At 36.6% G+C, this 18,163-nt stretch overlaps 1 protein-coding gene across 1 annotated transcript in view; it reads left to right on the top strand.

The window, feature by feature from the left end:
• LOC149799904 (uncharacterized) overlaps window positions 1-18,163 on the top strand; it is a 148,412-nt gene that overhangs the window by 63,482 nt on the left and 66,767 nt on the right. The window contains exons 21-23 of the mRNA XM_089959354.1: window positions 3,427-3,537; window positions 13,948-14,162; window positions 16,884-17,037. Of these exons, the coding sequence (XP_089815480.1) occupies window positions 3,427-3,537; window positions 13,948-14,162; window positions 16,884-17,037 (480 nt within the window). The remainder of the gene's footprint in view (window positions 1-3,426; window positions 3,538-13,947; window positions 14,163-16,883; window positions 17,038-18,163) is intronic.

Here is an 18,163-nt window from a genome sequence, read left to right on the forward strand (position 1 = left end):
GGACTATACAGTAAACAATGTAAAAACAGTCTGATATCATAAATTGGCATGTAGATCAGGGACTATACAGTGAACAATGTAAAACCAGTCTGTAATCACCTAATGCCATGCAGATCAATATACTGGTATCAGAACAGAGAGGACAGCTTAGGACCGATCAGGAGACTTGCAAAATTTGGTTGGGAATTTTTCCTTAAAGTCAGGAGGATTTTCATAGTCCTGATTTTTAGCATGCAAATGGACAAAACATTAATAAATATGCACATCATTTCATTATATAACTCTTTTCACAGTAACTTGTTGCCTTCCATACGGTCCTTATATGAAACACAAAATACATCATTGCCTGGTTTATATTTGTGATAGTCCTCATCTTTGTTTATCTCAACATTATGGGGATGATTGTCATTAATGGATCAAGATTTCCTCTGGAGTCATTGTGAAGTTTCTTCAGAATAGAAAATATCACTTCAGTGTCTGCACTGGTATGTGGCAATGTTAGTACAAATCTGCTGACTTGAAATCCTGCCTGTAGGTAGATTAAGGCATACATGCCAACCATTACACTTTTGCATAATCATTAAGCTTTTTTTCACTAAATTATGCCTTATGCATAACTGTATTCGGATTACATGTTTTCGATATATCCCCCTTCAAAAAAAATTATTAATTTGTTTTCTCATCTTTATTAAAATGCCCCCACAAACCATACTCTAAAAAAGATGGCTTCTATGTAACTATGACATAAGAGTATGCTTTCATGCCCTTTCCTAACAGTATTATGTTCTATTTATAGCAGTTACCCTATTTTTAAGAAACATGCTGGTTTCTATTTTGACCTCGATTTCCATTTTACAGCAGCTGTATGGCTTAGTTAGGAGAGAACAGAATGGTTTTCTAACTTTTGATCTTTGTTTGCAGATTCTTTATTATAATTCATATCTGGTACAGAACCAGTCTGCAGATATTTGGCGCTAAGGGTCAAGTCAGATTTATTCTAGATGCATGTGCTAGAGTACAAATATTTTTCAAATAATTTCACAGCTGGATTAGGAAAAGACCAATAACCTATTCAGAGATGAATACATGAATTACACCATACAGCATTCCATTCTAGGGCAGCTTCACACCCCTTGCAGGCTGTGTGGAAAGGATTTTAATATTGGTCATAATGGTAAAATAAACAAACCTTGAATTAGCTCGTTTTACTAACTCCAATACTGAGGTAACTTCTTTTTTACAGCAGAACTTAATTGTGGACATGAATTTTATAAACGCAGAGGCATTATGTAACGGGTTCTTAATAGAACACAGACTGCCCCTAGTGATACTAGACTACATTGGTCCTTTGTTCAAACTGATGTTTCCCCATTCCAAATTTGCAGAAAATGCGCATGTGCAAAGACAAAATTATCTAATATTGTTAGGTTTTTAGTAGAAGATACTTCACTTAAAATTGCAGAAGCCATGAAAATTGGGATGTTTAGTATTGCAACAGACAGTAGTAGTGATTATGACAAAAAGTTGTACCCAGTCTCTGTAAGAGACTGACTATGAAACGGGCAAAGTCAGAGTGCTCTTTTTTCATTACCAGAATTAACAGTAAATTCCACTTTAATTTAAACTTTAACACCAAACGTCCGAAGCCAAACCCTCTCTGTGTGAAATAATCCATGTAAGGTTAATTGTTTTATGCTGACTGAGCTCTTTAGTAATCTAGTTATAATCCATTAATATCATTAATCCTTTCTGAATTACTACTGATCATGTATAGTATAATTTAATGTTTAATTTTAGATTACTGTCTGTTAAATTTACAAGTAAAATGTCATGTTCAAATGTAAGCCAGCTCATAGTCACAACATCACAGGAAGTCTTTTTGTGGAAATATACTACATTCAATGTGATTTGTGAAGATAAAAAGTGTTATTCCCACAGCGATAACTATATTTTATCATACACCCCCTTCTGGCTCAGGGATGTGGAATAGGCCCAGTGATCCATCCAGAATGTCATAAGAGGTGACTAATGGAGGCATGTTTTACCCTGGGATGCATTCAATAATGAAGTTCATGATGAAAAGGTCTTAGGCTTTATGAAAGTGGTTTACTTTCAGAATTGTTTTTGAACTATAAAGATTTTAACCCATAGTTTTGTTTTTTTTATGTCTTTTTGTGATGCCTGAATTACTCACTATGAAATAAAAAGGACTGTGCTGATTTATTGTTAAACTACATACCTGCATGCATACATACATACATAACTACTTACATAATTCTTGTTTGGAGAGATTTCAATCCTGCCAAGCTTATGACATGTCCATTTTATTTTACCAAATATTGTTTATGTTACTATTAATACATATAGTAGCTAATTCTTCTTTGGGCTTGCTAATATTAGTAAGAAAGTGTGGACCCGCTGTAATTTCATGTCAGTTTTAATTGTTAAGAGATGCAACTCAGATTTAGGTACATGATTAGATTGGACAGGAGTTTTCTCATTCAGCTGAAGATAATACAGAAACCAATAGTAGAAAATGCTACTCAAATAATGTTTCAAATGATAATATAAGTTCTTTATGTCATATTAATAAAAGAACATTTAGAACAAAATTAGGAAGTATATTTAGAGAAAAAAATGACCTTGACTAGCAATATTTCTGGAGTTGTTCCATTTGATCTTTTGTTGATTAATATTACTTAAGTCCTCCAAGCCATAATCCCACAAGCTGATATATTATGTAACAACAGTTGGGATTGGCTTTATTCTTTAAACTTGCCCATGCTTCTTTAGCTAATTCAGCCAACAGAAACGACTGTTACAGTCTGTACAGCACCATGCCAACTTTTTCAACAGACCAGTGAGAAAATATAACACTAGATCATAGGCATACAGTGTACCAAGATGAAAGAAACTTCCTCAATATGTCACAAAAGACAAACATTTTCAGCTCTTGTTTCTCCAAGGATTCATCATGAGTGGTTGGTAGTATTGGCTCTGATTACTTAATCCTCTGATAATGAATAGCCTACACCTGCAGACCAGTCTGAACTCTCACACCTGTAGACCAGCCTGAACTCCCACACCTGCAGACCAATCTGAACTCCTACACCTGCAAACCAGTCTGAACTCCTACTGATCATAATCATCCAACACTCAGTTACAGATTATATTAAATAATTATGTCAGCATGCATTGGGTACAAACACTGGGGCAATTTTAATGATCAGATGTTTGATTCTGGAAAATTTATATGGTTTAGCATTATCATTGTTTACATTGCCTGATGGGCTTTCTCATTTGGGAAAATATGATTTTCCTGCTTAAATATTTAGTTGTTGTGGGCTCGGTGTCATGGACCTCTGTATTCTGGATTGTAATGATGTTCAATATGATAATTGCAGAATCTTTTCCTCTCTTTTTCAGGTGAAAGGGGTGACCCTTCTCCAGCATACGAGCTTGACAGGGTCAAGGGGTCAAGGGGTGATGCTGGATTTGGAGGCCTTCCTGGAATGAATGGACTTAATGGTCTGAGAGGTAACTTAGATTAAAAGGATCAATTTGAGTAGATCATGATGGTCAATTTTATTAGATCAGAGATTTGTTCTGACATTCTCATTCAAACCAAGATAGGTAGATGACATATATCTCCTGATGAATTTGGCAGGGAAAGGAACAAATAAATTGCCTTCAAAGTATTTCTATGTCCTCAAACCTTAACTTCCCAACTCATTTATTAACCAGTATGATAACTTTTTAAATTATAACTTTTTATGCTTTGCAGAGAACATTATGTAAACGGTGAACTTCCTGTTTCTCTGGTAAAATTTACTCTTAACAAAGATTCTCTAAATTTGCCATTCAAATTAACTGAAGAGTTACATTGTACAAAATTTTCAGATGCATTACCTCCCTTGACTACTGCTCCACCTCCACTTGCTGTTATTTGTGATGTAATTCTAGAATAATCCAATCAGTATTAATGTAGAAGTGTCATGACTACATGATTATTTTAAGTGCAAATTAAGGATTTTGTGCAGTATGTAGACCAAATTGTGATGAATAAACAGAACAAATCACCATCGTTTTGCTTTCTTAAATTTGAAAGTGAAGTGCAATGAAGAGTTATCCAAGTAGGCCCTACTGCTTGTTCTGTTTTCCTTTCAAGCATCATAAATCCATCTTAACATTAAAACAAGGATTTAGACATATGTTTTAACCAAAAAATTATGACAGTGCTGTTGATCAGGCAAGAAAGACAGAGAGATAGAGAGAGAGATTTTAATAAATAGTTCCCTTTAATAGGGTACAAAAACATGAACTTCAAATGCATATTTTAAACTTTTGCTTTATTGATTTATAATGGAAAAATAAGAGCAGCAAGTAACAAGTAGTCAGTACAAAATTATATCATGTTAGGAGATAATAAGTTACATGTAAAGGGCAAAATTATAAAAATTATATTATATTAGACGATAATAGGTTACATGAAAGGCACGCAAGGTTTTCCTTTTACTGTTTTAATGAACTGCAGTTTTTTTTCTTCAAGAATTAATGTCATGGCTGTTCCAGTAAAACATATATTCCCCCCGCCCCCCCCCCCCCCCCCCCCCCCCCGGGATGGCACTTAAAAAAACCTGTAGGAGGTTGTGTTTCAAACTCTTTTGATTCTGACAGTGGAAGGTTGGTTAGGAAAATCACTTCTGTTGTGAGCTGTTTTAACAAAATGAGAAACCACTGGTGGGGTTGTTAGAAGAAAAAAAATAAAGCGAATATATTTTAAAATCACATCTAACCCCCTCCTAGTGTTCTAATGTGAATACAACATTGGGTCAGTGCTTGAATTCAGAGGCAGAGAGTCCCAGAGATGTACATGTGGTCATTTATAATAGACATCAAATAAACAACTTGAGTTTTCATTATTGTGTTCATTTCTGAGTGTAGCAGAATAAGCAGTGCACATGACCTCAGAATCATGACATGTTGAGACTTAGACTTGAATGAGTATTTTGGGGTTCAACAGCAAACTGACGAAGATTGTAACGAGATTGAAGAGAGTGCTAAAGTTGCTAGAGCTGATAGTTTGGATGGGACAGTAGCCAAGTGTAAGAAAGTGTGTGATGCCTAGCTTAGTGTTTTGAATAAGACCTTCCTTGGATTGATAAAATTCAGACTCACTCTGATGGACAAACAAGAGTTATGTCATTGTTATAAAGAATGTAGAAATTAAACTCAATGGCAGCCAATAGTTCTTATAATTTGCATAGTTTTCTGGGAGGGGACTGCAACTTTTGCTGGTGGGACTCCTATTTTTACCAAAATGGGAGTCCTGGACTCCTAGTTTTAAAATCCTAGCAAGACCTCTGGAAAACTTTTCTTTTTGGAACAGAGATATCCAAGAGAGAATACCCATGGGGCCATACCTGTGAGATGTTGAAAATTGCACAACCATAAAGAAAAGTAACTTGTTCAAGCTAGCTATGCATATGTGTTTCAGACAGCAGGCAATGAAAGGAGTTCTTAGCACAGAATAATATTCGTACACAGAGGAGGAGGATCAAATTAAATTCAGAAACAATTAACAGATTAATGCTAATATGGAACATCAGAAAATCCCCATATTACATAATTACGTATGTGTAGATCTCTAGTTGGCAGAACCATCATGGCAACAAAAGAATAACGAAACAAACTTTTGTATCATGTGGATGTATGACCAAATGAAGTGCTCTCTATATGCAAAAATTAAATGACATTAAACATAAGAGACTGACTGATATGTGTAAACTGAAAGCAAGATGGATAAAATTTGTCCTGTTTGTGTTCAGTTCTTCCTATTTATATTTTGATCATGGTGATCTTTTCTGCAGACCTTTTGGCACTTAGTTCCAAGCCATCGTTTGGTATTTGTATTACAAATTGGATTACTATTTTCTTGTACACAACATTTTGAAGCAGTGTCATTAACCTAAACAGTGTTTTAAAATTGTAAGAAAAAGTGTTGACATTGCAGTACTTATGTTAGAACTTTGTTTTTAAACATGTTGACTGTTTAATCATAGTATGAAATTGATGCAAAAATACTTGATGTCATTCTGATTTATGGATTCTTTACTATACTACTAATCTGTTCCTCCTGATTCCTTTTTGCAATCTCCTTTAGTTTTACTGATACCAGTACTTTTAGGAAAATTGTAACTTCTATTTTCTTGCAATCTTAATATTTGTAATCATGTATTATTGTCAAAAGGTAAAATGTACTTAGTTTTGTTGTAAAATCTAAAACTATTAATTGGCAAGGGACTACAGTAAAAAGTCGGTCAACTTCATGTATGAAAAATTATTGCCACATTGCCATATTACAGTGTTGTTAGAAAGAACAGAATATTTGTACAAGATGTATTTTGCAAAGTTGTAGACTCGGCACTTGTATTGTCACCACATATTCCATTTAAATAATAATATCATAATTCAATTTTTTAACCCAAAAATCACTGAAGCTATGAATTCTAGCATTAAAGTCTTACATTAAATAACATTTGAAGTAGCCATGATAGTAATTTAGGATGCAACTGTACTAATTTCACCTTTGGTATATTCAAATCTTGAATTGATGGAGGAACATGGCTCCAAAATAAACACATCAATTTTAGAACTTGTTCATTGTCTATGAATCAAGTATATAATCCGAATCCAACTGAATTGTTAGAAATATATTAAGTTTTTGACAACATCATAATTAGCTGTCAAATATGGAGTAAGGCTATGGTCTTTCTGCCATCCCAACCAAGATCCCACCACAACCACGTGACCATGCCCAATGACATCACAGTAATAAGTGCTATACAACTAGAGATAACATCTCTTTGAGTATTTTGATTTCATTACAGCAATATCAGAGTGGAACAATAAGAAAGAGTGACAGATATTTAAGTGTTAGGAAGATATTTAACAATGGCTATTCCTCCTGCCACCACTCCCTCATTGGAGATCACACACACAAAGCTTTTAAATCCTGAAATTCTGGCAACATCCCTGCAGGGGAGATAACTTGACCATTTTATTTGATTTTATTGGTCTCTGATTATCCCATGGTATTTCTGTTATGTGAACATTATCTTACAGTGTGTCCAGTCAGCATGGTCGAAAAAGGCTTACAGCCATTGAGAGTTGTTGAAGGACTTGCATTACCACAGATATAAAAAAACGAGAACCATACTATAAATCAGTGATGATAAGTAGGAGTATATATCCATTTGACTGTCCCTTATTGGTTGACAATGAAAGTAAGATTTTAGTAAAAAGAATATTTTGAGAGCCTGTCCTACTTGTAACTGAAAAAGTGAGGAACATTGTTTTATTAACATAATTTCCATCCCTTTACAGACCTGAGTTTGGAAGACTTGTTACTGAAATTAGCAGCTGACTCTTTGGTGCAGTATTGAAAGCACACATTTCAAATTTGTGTAGGTCCAGAAAATGGTGGAGCTATTATGGTTTTCATTTAACAAAAGCTGTCATAGATGTCTATATTGATACAAATTTGATCATGAGCACTCAAAATTTTAAGTTATTGGATTTTAATATCATGGTGTTTGCACAGGTTTACAGTGGGAACTGAATTAGTACAGCGAGTCCTAAATTCCTCAGTTTTGTGCAGAAACATGGAATCCAAGCATAACACATCCAGAAATGTAGAGGTTTTCAATCTTGGATTTAGTCTCCCTGTTGCATTTCACATTGATATGCATATTCACAGACAATTAGTGTAGAAGTAGGAAAAGTAAGAGACAAATTTAGATACATATCATAAACAAGACAAACAGTATGTGGGAGGACAAGATCATAAGAACAGGCTGGAATGGAGAACTATAATAAAAACAATAATGAGGAGAAGTGTGCCTCTCTTTTATGTGTGCAACATTACTTTTTCTGCTTCAGTAAGAAATTATATCAAAGGGAAGACAATAAAGGGTGTACAGTTAACTAAACCAATGTGAATTTAGCTACATAAAAGATCTATCAAATCGATTTTAACCTTCTGGTTATATCTGTTCTGGTCTGTTTCTGTCCATTTTGGTGATTATGTCCACTGAATCAATATGGTTGGAAAAAACTTTGCATGTTTGGCAGATTATGATTACCGGTATACACTATACTTCTGCCTGAGAGATGTTAATAATTGTATTTCTTGGTTTGTTGATTCTGGTTGTTGCTCAATTCAAATGTATCATTGAAAAATATTGATGCATTCTCATACTTTGTTACAAAAATTTATTACAGATGCATATCTCCAGATATCGGTGAATATAGCTTGAATAAGTTATAACAGTTCTAGTTGGAACAATGGACATCGTTAGAGAAACTTTAAGTGAGCTAAAATGTAAACTTTTTGGCGGTGTACGATGCAGGATTGCTTAAGACTTCTCCATCTCATATGCTCACCATGAAAAATCCATTTGCACCAACTGATGATGACTTTTTGGCAACTGTCAGAAAGGCATAATTGACGATATTCAAAGGTCTACAAAAATTACACGAGTTTATACACTCATGCAGCTGTGGCAAAAATGGACTAGTACCTTTACTGCTGTTGCCACAGTGGATTAGTTTGTTAATTTAGTTTGGTCTGTTTTTTTTATTTTATAATTAATATATTAGTGGAGGAAGAACCCCAAAAGACCACCAACCAAAATTAGTTGATCTGTGAAAAAGCTCTATGAGATGTGCAAGTGATGTAAAAGCAAGCACCTTAGTACACATGGGCACATGGAGCCTCTGTTGATTTAATGTTTATCTCCGACAGCCAAAGGCATTTAGACATTAGATCTCAGGTTTCGGTAGATCATTATGGCCTTTACACCATTTTCAGATGAAGACTATATATGGCAGCCAGTTTTTCTGCTGAAGAAAATCCAAGTACTTTTGAGACACCAAACACCACTTATATAGAACCACTGACCTTCCACAAGTAACTGACAACATTCTCATTTACACAATGGATGGAGGCAAGTAATCACATGACAAGCATCTTGTGCCACTCCGCCATGAAAGCCCTTCAGATCTGTATCATAAGACAAGCATCTTGTACCACTCTGCCATGAAAGTCCCTCAGGCCATAGGTATAAGTCTTATATGAAAGACTAGAAGTGGGAGACAGAACCTGTGACAACAGGATTGAAAGTGCAGAATGTTACTGCTAGGCCATCAGTGATGATGATGATACTGTTGACAATAGAGTTAACTAGAATGACATTGATTTTACAAGTACTCTGGGAAAAATGATTCCGTGACTTTCATCCATTTTTTAAAAATCTAATTAATGATATAAAAATGTTTGACTTGCTATATTTCTTTTGTTTTTTAAGCTTTATATTAGTCTTGCAACAAACCTAAAAATAAGACATCGGTAACTGAAATATATGTTCTTACATAAAATGATATAGTGTAAAAGTAGGCAGAAATAATGCAACAACACTTCCACAGGCATTAATGTTTTTTTTTCTGACAAATCATGTATTATAAGTTTACCAAAACATTTATTGAAAAATAATAACAAAGGAATCTTAGCATCTAACTACACATTTAAAGCAATGCAAGATTTAACTATTATTCTAATCAAATGCAGCATGCCTGAGAACAAAGAAATATAGCAAAATGAAGTGATCACTTTAGTAAACACACACTTTTGTAAGGATACTAATTCATGATTTCTGTGTTAGAATAGAAATCACTATCATAAAATCGGTATTCATGGACATTAAATTAGTAGGTATTAAGGGACTGATCAATGATATATACAAATAATAAGCCACCATGAAAATGTGTGATTTCACAGTATCAGAGACATAAATGGCTGACAGACAAACAAACAAAAGGACAAAAGATTGATTATAATGAATGAATAGAATTAAAAATATGCAGTAGATTATATGATCTATAAGAATTCAGTAGATTACCTCCAGCCAGCTGTCATTCAAATCACTTCTGTCCCCAACCCAATATTAAAATCACTTCTACTGTCCATTAACCCATGGCCAGAAATTATGTTTTAAAAATATGCTTCTGTAGGGGGCAGTGTTTTTAGATTAAAACATATCTGATGGTGGATCATAATTTTTTTAAATTGCTTCTGTTGGGGGTATGTTTTACTGAAACAGCCGTCACTAATTTTTTGCACAGATTTTTTAAAATTTTTTATTTATTTGTGTAATCATGTTTTCCCTCTTTCTCTTGATCATATTGTAGCATTAGCCATTTAAATTTCTTGAATTTCAACCAGATCACTGTTCATTTCATGACCTGTCAGATTTTTTGCTACAATATAATCTCTACATTAGTGAGTCTGTTGGTCAAACAAGTTCCATCACTTCCTTGTACATATCAGGGACCAATAATATATGTGGCAACTTCTGTGAGGGTCATATTTTTAAATACAAATTTATAAGCAATGCATGAAAAATTTATAATGACAATGAATATGGGGTTTTTCAGTTCAGTTAGTTTTGCCTGTCACCCCTGCCGGGGTATAGGCCACCCACAAAAGATCACCAGAGGCTTCTGTCCTGTGCCATCCCTTCAAGCTGACTCCAGGTGTGACCCATCTTAGTGCCTCAAGGTCGCGTCGCCAGGTGTTTCTTGGTCGTCCCCTTCTGCGCTTACCTTGAGGGTTCCATTTCAATGCCTGTCTGGTAATGATGGTTGGCAGTTTACGTAGGGTGCGTCCTATCCATCCCCACCTTCTCTTCTTGATCTCATCCTCTACTGGAAGCTGGGAGGTTCTCTGCCACAGGTTGGTGTTGGTGATGGTGTCTGGCCAGTGGATCTGAAGAATTCTTCTTAGGCAGCTGTTGATGAAGGTCTGAACTCTCTTTACGGTCGACTTGGTGGTTCTCCAGGTCTCTGCTCCATACAGTAGGACTGACTCCAAATTGGAGTTGAACAGTTTGATCTTGGTAGTATAGGAAATTTCATTGGAGCTCCAGGTGTTCTTGAGCTGTTATGAAAGCTGCTCTCGCCTTTCTGATCCTTGCCTTGACGTCTGCATCTGTGCCACCCTGCTGGTTGATAATGCTGCCCAGGTACATGAAGGACTCTACCTCTTCCAGGGGACTTCCCTGCAGTGTGACTGGGTTGTTACTGGCATAATTGATCATGAGGATCTTGGTCATGTCTTTGTGGATGTTGAGGCCAATCTGTGCTGATGTGGCTGCCAGTATGTCGGTCTTGTCCTCAATTTGCTGCTGACTATTGGACAAGAGTCCTAGGTCATCGGCAAAATCCAGGTCCTCAAGTTGATTCCACAATGTCCAATAGATCCCATTTCTCCACCCATTGGTGGACGTCTTCATAATCCAGTTGATGGCAAGAAAGAAGAGAAACAGCGACAGCAAGCAGCCTAGCCTCACGCCAGTCTGCACTAGGAAGCTGTCTGTGTGCTGTCCTGCATGAATGACTCTGCAGGACATTCCATTGTAAGTGTTCTTGATCATGTTCACCAGCTTTTTTGGAATGCCATAGTGGTGAAGAAGTTTCCAGAGTGTCTCTTGGTCCACGCTGTTGAATGCCTTCTCATAATCGACAAAGTTGATGTAGAGTGAAGAATTCCACTAATGATTGCTCGACTGTGATGCAAAGAGTAGCCATTTGGTCTGGAAGCCCGCTTGCTCATCTCGTAACTGTGGGTCAATGGCCTCCTTCATCCTCTCCAAGAGGACCCGGTTGAAGACTTTCCCTGGTACTGATAAGAGTGTGATTCCTCTGTAGTTGGAGTAGTTGCTGAGGTTGCCTTTCTTTGGGATCTTGATGAGGTGTCCCTCCTTCCAGTCAGCTGATATTTCTTCTTCCTCCCAGATCCTCTGAAAGAAGTGGTATAGCATTTCCACTGAAGCATCTAAGTCTGCTCTGAGGGCTTCTGCTGGGATGCCATCAGGTCCAGCTGCCTTGCCGTTCTTCAGCTGGGTGATGGCTTTCCTGATCTCGTCTCAGGTGGGATTGTCACAGCTTATGGGGAGATCTGCATTGGCTGGGTGGATTTCTGGGGGATTTAGTGGGGCTGGCCTGTTCAACAGTTCTTCAAAATGTTCTGCCCATCTCTTAATTTGGTGTTCTGTACTTGCTATGGTCTTTCCCTGCTTGTTCTTTACAGGTCTCTCTGTTTTGCTGTACTTGCCAGACAGCTTTTTGGTGATGTCGTACAGCTTCTTCATGTTTCCACTTCTTGTCGCTTCTTTTACCTCAGCTGCGATTCCTTCAACATAGTTTCTCTTGTCTATCTTGATGCTTCTTTTCACTTCTCTGTGGGCATCAGTGTACTCTTTTTGTACCTCTACTTTTGTAGTTCTTGTCCTACTGCTGTTTACTGCTGATTTTTTCTGTTTACGCTTCTGGATTTTGCGCACTGTTTCAGCTGAAATCCATTCTTTCTGTTGGTGCTTCATGGGGCTTAGTACTTCTTGGCATGTTGATTTTATTGCCTCTTTAACTTTCTGCCATCTGTTGCTTGCATTGTCTTCCTCATCTTCAAGAAGCTCTTGTAGCACTTGGTACTTGTTGTTAAGCATCAGTCTGTATTCTTCTTTAGTTTTTGCATCTTTCAACAGGTTGATGTTATACTTTGTTTTCTTCTCTTTGGTGCCCATCCAGTTCTTCTTCAGCTTAAGTTTCAGCCTTGCGACAACTAAGTGGTGGTCAGATGCCACATCTGCTCCCCTCTTCACCCTAACATTTTGCAGGGATCTTCTGAACTTCTTGGCTATGCAGATGTGGTCAAACTGATTTTCTGTCACATGGTCTGGTGATGTCCGTGTGTTCTTGTTGATTCTCTTGTGGGGAAAGATGGTACCCCCAATGACCAGGTTGTTCAGTGCACAAAGGTCTGCAAATCTCTCTCCATTTTCGTTCATCTTGCCCAGGCCGTGAATCCCCATGGTTTGTTCATACCCTGTGTTGTCTGACCCAACTTTGGCATTGAAGTCACCCATGAGGATGTTGATGTCTTTGTCAGGGAAGCTCTCTACTATATTCTGTAGTCTGTTGTAAAACTGATCCTTATCTTTTTCTTCACTGTCATTTGTTGGGGCATAGCACTGTATGATGTTCATTTTTATTTTCTCCTTCATGGTCCTAAACGTTGCCGTGAAGATTCTGGGCCCATGTGGTTCCCATTCTATCAGTACATTACATGCTTGCTTTGACAGCAAGAGCCCCACCACCTGTGTATGAGGTGCATTATTTTCCTCATGTCCTGAATACAGTAGCATCTCTCCTGTCATCAGTCTTCTTTGTCCGGATTGATTCCATCTTGTCTCACTAATGCCCAGTAGGGATAGGTTGTAGTTCTTCATCTCTGCTGCTTCCTGTTTTGTTTTTCCTGCCTCATACATTGTCCTCACAATCCATGTTGTAATGTAAATTCTCCTGTTTGATAGAAGGGTGGTCCTCTTTATGGCTTCCGTGGGCTCGCGTCTATCACCACATAGCATCATAAATCTTCCAGAAGAAGACCCTTCCTCCCTCAGGCTTTCAGTTTCTGGTTTTTCTTCTGTTGGCGTTTTTGTAGCAAGTTGGGGTTTTACAGGGTTGGGTTGCCAGCCCCATGCCCAACCCTCCTCCTTTTACACCCGGGCTTGGGACCGGCTATGGCGGAGTTGGGGTTTTCAGGCATGAATATTTAAAAATTAAATTTATATAGAAATTTCTGTATTAATCATATAAATTTCATATGAGTCTATTTATGAGAATGTTTTTTTTTTTAAATCTGTGTTATTTATTTTAAATTTTAGTGGAACAAACAGCATAGATCCTGATCCATCAGTTCATTGTATGATACAAAGCTGGATATAAACTGTAAAAGCAGTTGAATGCAAATCATACACAAGCAAAAAGGTAAATAACTTTTAAATTCCTATTTCATTGATTCACATCTATTTGATCTTTCTTTTCTAGGATTAAAGGGAGAATCTGGAGTCCCTGGGGAACCAGGTAGGAATGGGTTAAAGGGATTGCCTGGAGATTCTGGATTTGATGGAATTCCAGGATTGCGAGGACCAGCAGGAATCAAAGGCTTCCCTGGGCTACAAGGGGATCCAGGAGTCAGAGGATTTATTGGGGAGCCAGGACGTGAGGGTGATCCAGGACTACCAGGTTTGGATGGTCTGCCTGTAAGTAAAAAAAAATTATGTCTGTCTGTGGAGTCATTTTCTCACTAATCACATTGGGATAAAAGCTTCTGAAATACTGACATAAACCAATCATCGGACAAAGAGGTATGGTGTTATTCACTTGTGCTATACCCTTCCATTGATGGCTTCACATAATAACACATAAACAAAAGTCACTTGAATGATATGACACAGGATAGAAATGTCTCTTTTGTTGATTACAGGTGTCTCAGGACTGATATAACGTCAAGAATTGAAATTTTTTGACAATTTCTGTAAAGAGCTGTATCCAGACATGATTTTTTTCCTGACTTGAATCCAATTTTTCTTGATATAGTCCGTTTTATTTTTTATTATGTCCGATCCGTTTTTTTTTCTGGTTTTTAAACGGTCTGTTCGGTCCTATTCCGTAATGACCTTTGTAACTCATTCACTATATATATTAGTTAGCCCATGACTCTCATAAAGAGTATTCTGATTGGTCAAAAGTTTAAATTCATCCAATGAATCTTCGTGTAAATGAAACTGATGGCAATGTAAAGAAGAAGCGTGCTTACAAAAAATGGCATCCCAAGTTGTTGAGAGAGACCATGACACGAAAAGTTTAGATAAAGATTTTAAAAAATGTATGGAAATGGGAATGGCTGGAGCAAAAAGTCAACAGAGAATTAGTTGGTCAGTTTATAAGAAAACTGAATGCTAGTGGACTGGCATTTTGTGACCTCTGCAATAAAGATATAAATTATGGAAGTCGTGGTTGAAAGAGTTTGGAATAGATGTAGCCATCTGTCAGAATATGGGCATTTTGTGACATCTGCAATAAAGATATAAATTACAGAAGTCGTGGTTGGAAGAGTCTGGAACAGATGTAGCCCTCTGTCAGAACATGTGCACTGCATGTCACAACACAAGCTGGGGCTTGAAAGGAACAAGGCTCTCATTGAGAAGGAAAAAAAACGATTGCACATTGAGCCAACAAAATCATTTTTGACAAAAAAGGGAGGCTAAAGAATTCTTTGATAAAGCCGCAAAAAGAGCTTGATTGGCATATCAACAGGTTTTGTCCAGTGGACAAAAAGACAAGTGAATATATGGGATTATTTGTATATAGGTGATGTACTTAGGTGTTTATTTTACAGATTTGTTATGAAGAGAGAGAAGTGTAATATGTTGGCAGCAAAAAATGCCTAATTATTGACTTAATGACGATGTGAACACTGACATGCACATGAAATAACTTAGGCACCAGTAGTATTAGAGAAAAAATTCATGTGACAATGAAGTTTATTGATTGTGAAATTATTCAAGTTGAAATTTTTGGTAAGTTTGTTAGTTTTTCAAATGATTATTTTGTTATATAATATGATCATAAGTTGCACCAGGAGCAGCTTTTCATGAGTGTAAAATGCATTTTTGACTGGAGGCCTTCGACCCCCTGGACCCCTGGATCAGTGTCACTGCCCCTCAAAACACCGTTGAGGGAAGATCCCCAAACCCCCCTTTCAGATTTGCAGCTTTTTTTTGTGGAAGACCAAAATCATGTCTGTGTATCAAAGGCTACTATTCATTGCAACCCAGAAATCTCTTGTGCTACATTTTTATGTCTTTGCTATTGATAGATTGGCACACACAGACAGTAGGGAAGGCATGCCATTCAGTGCTACCTTACTATAATGCCCTTCAATATAAAATGGTTCCTGTTACCAGACAGTCATGGTCATGGATCCATTTCATTATACACTTAATTATAAAGTGGTCTCATTATAAGGCAATGGACAGCAGTACTTCCTTGTTATACTGGGTGGTTTCTCAAGACAGGTTCTACTGTATATGATATATATATAATTTCACTATCACAGGATGAAATATAATGCATTATCATACTTGCCTTATAACAGGAACTGTGGTGTAATGATGGACCTTATAATAGGAACTGTATTATAATGATGGGTCTTATAACAGGAACTGTGTTATAATGATGGGCCTTATAATGGGAACCATGTTGTAATGATGGACCTTATAATAGTAACTGTGTTGTAATGATGGGCCTTATAACAGGAACTGTTATAATGATGGGCCTTATAACAAGAACCATGTTGTAATGATGGGCCTTATAACAGGAACCATGTTATAATGATGGGCCTTATAACAAGAACCATGTTGTAATGATGGGCCTTATAACAGGAACCATGTTGTAATGATGGGCCTTATAACAGGAACCATGTTGTAATGATGGGCCTTATAACAGGAACCATGTTATAATGATGGGCCTAATAACAGGAACTGTCTTATAATGATGGGTCTTATGATTGTTGTTTTAATCTTAACTAAAATTTTATTTTGAAAATGTCATGTGACACCACATTAACATGAAATTCATGTAAATTGAAATTGTGTAAGTTGGAGGATAATTGTAGAGCTATATTGTTCCCAAACAAGATCAAATGATCAGCACTGATATATCAGTCAGTCCCATCTGCTTCAGTTCAGTAACTTTAAATGACAGAATCAATAAAACAATAAAATTTGGTATACAGCTTTACACTACTTCTTTCCAGGTCAGATTTAATTTTCAATAATTTTCAACATTTTATATCATTTAGACTCTTTTTAGCAAACTTCTGTAATAAAAAGCAATGAATTTAGTTAATTGTGGTCCGGGTGTTAATCACAATGTAATTTAAAAGATATCCTGTATTGCTATTTCTTTGCCTAATTAAGGGTGAGACGGGAGATCCAGGGAGATTTGTAGGACCCTTGATCAAGGGTGTACAGGGAAACCCAGGGTTGCCAGGATACAGAGGTATCCCAGGACGAGAGGGAGAAAGTGGTCGACCAGGATTACCAGGCAGAGAAGGGCCTAAAGGATTGAGAGGTAAGGAACTACAATTTACCCAAATTATTGTCTAGTTTTTTATATATGCAGAGCAACATTTTCAAAAAGGGATACATCCACAAGAACTTCGTATCACCATGGTTTAAAATTTAGTGAACAGTATCTACATAATTGCTCATTTTATTATTATTTAATTTGAGCAAATTTCCAGTCAGTCTTGATTATTGTTATTTTCATTATTGTTAATATTCAATATCTACATGTATTGAACATAGCCAAACTGTAAGGCTGCCTTTGTTACAGAAAACATAGCATTCAGAGACAATGATTACAGGGTAATAAAAATATCAATAATTTCAATTTTAGAAGAAATTTAAAGGTGATGGTGACCAATGCAGATAATAGAGAAGACAATGGTTATTGTCTTTTATTTCATTTGCATTGACAAGAAAAAGAGATGACACCATTTTTAGAAATCTTGCTTGACAGGACATATGCAAACCATATTTATTCTTATATCAGTACCCCCTCCCCCATTTAAATATGCAACAATTGTAATTTTTTTATTACCTATTGAGTGACTTTGGCTCTTAAATATGTGAGGTAAATAGCTCATAGTATTATTTACAGACATACTTCATCCAGCACTGACCTTAGTAAATGCAGTCCCCGATTTGAATCATTTTGGCAGGACCCTGTGAGCAAGGCATTTGCAAATCAGCTTTTAAACAAGTTTGATTGGATATTGAGTTTCTTCCATCGCTTTACATTTACTTTCTCTCTATAGATTTATGTTTAAAAATGACTAACGCATGGACCCCTGTGAGTGTGGGACCCAGTTGGGCCAAATCGGTCCAATTTGCCTTAGGCTGGTCCTGACTCCATCTATAAGTCATTACCATGTACGTTTGTTTACAATGAAATCAGCAGGCTATTGCAACCTTTGATGGAAAATGGAGGAAAGCCACTAATGTTAAAATGTCAGAGAGATCAGTACTAGTTTTCCATGGCTTTGAGAAAGCTGGACTTTAGTAATTTTGCAATTTCTGGATTATTTATGCGGCAAATATTTGTGTGTACCAGATGACTTGATTGATACACTGTTTATTCAGTGGTTTTTACCAAATATTAGTGAAATGAGTATAGCACTGTTCTGTCATTTGTT

Source organism: Sinohyriopsis cumingii, chromosome 5 (genome assembly GCF_028554795.1).
Source record: "Sinohyriopsis cumingii isolate HCF-2022 chromosome 5, ASM2855479v2, whole genome shotgun sequence".
Classification (NCBI taxonomy): domain Eukaryota; kingdom Metazoa; phylum Mollusca; class Bivalvia; order Unionida; family Unionidae; genus Sinohyriopsis; species Sinohyriopsis cumingii.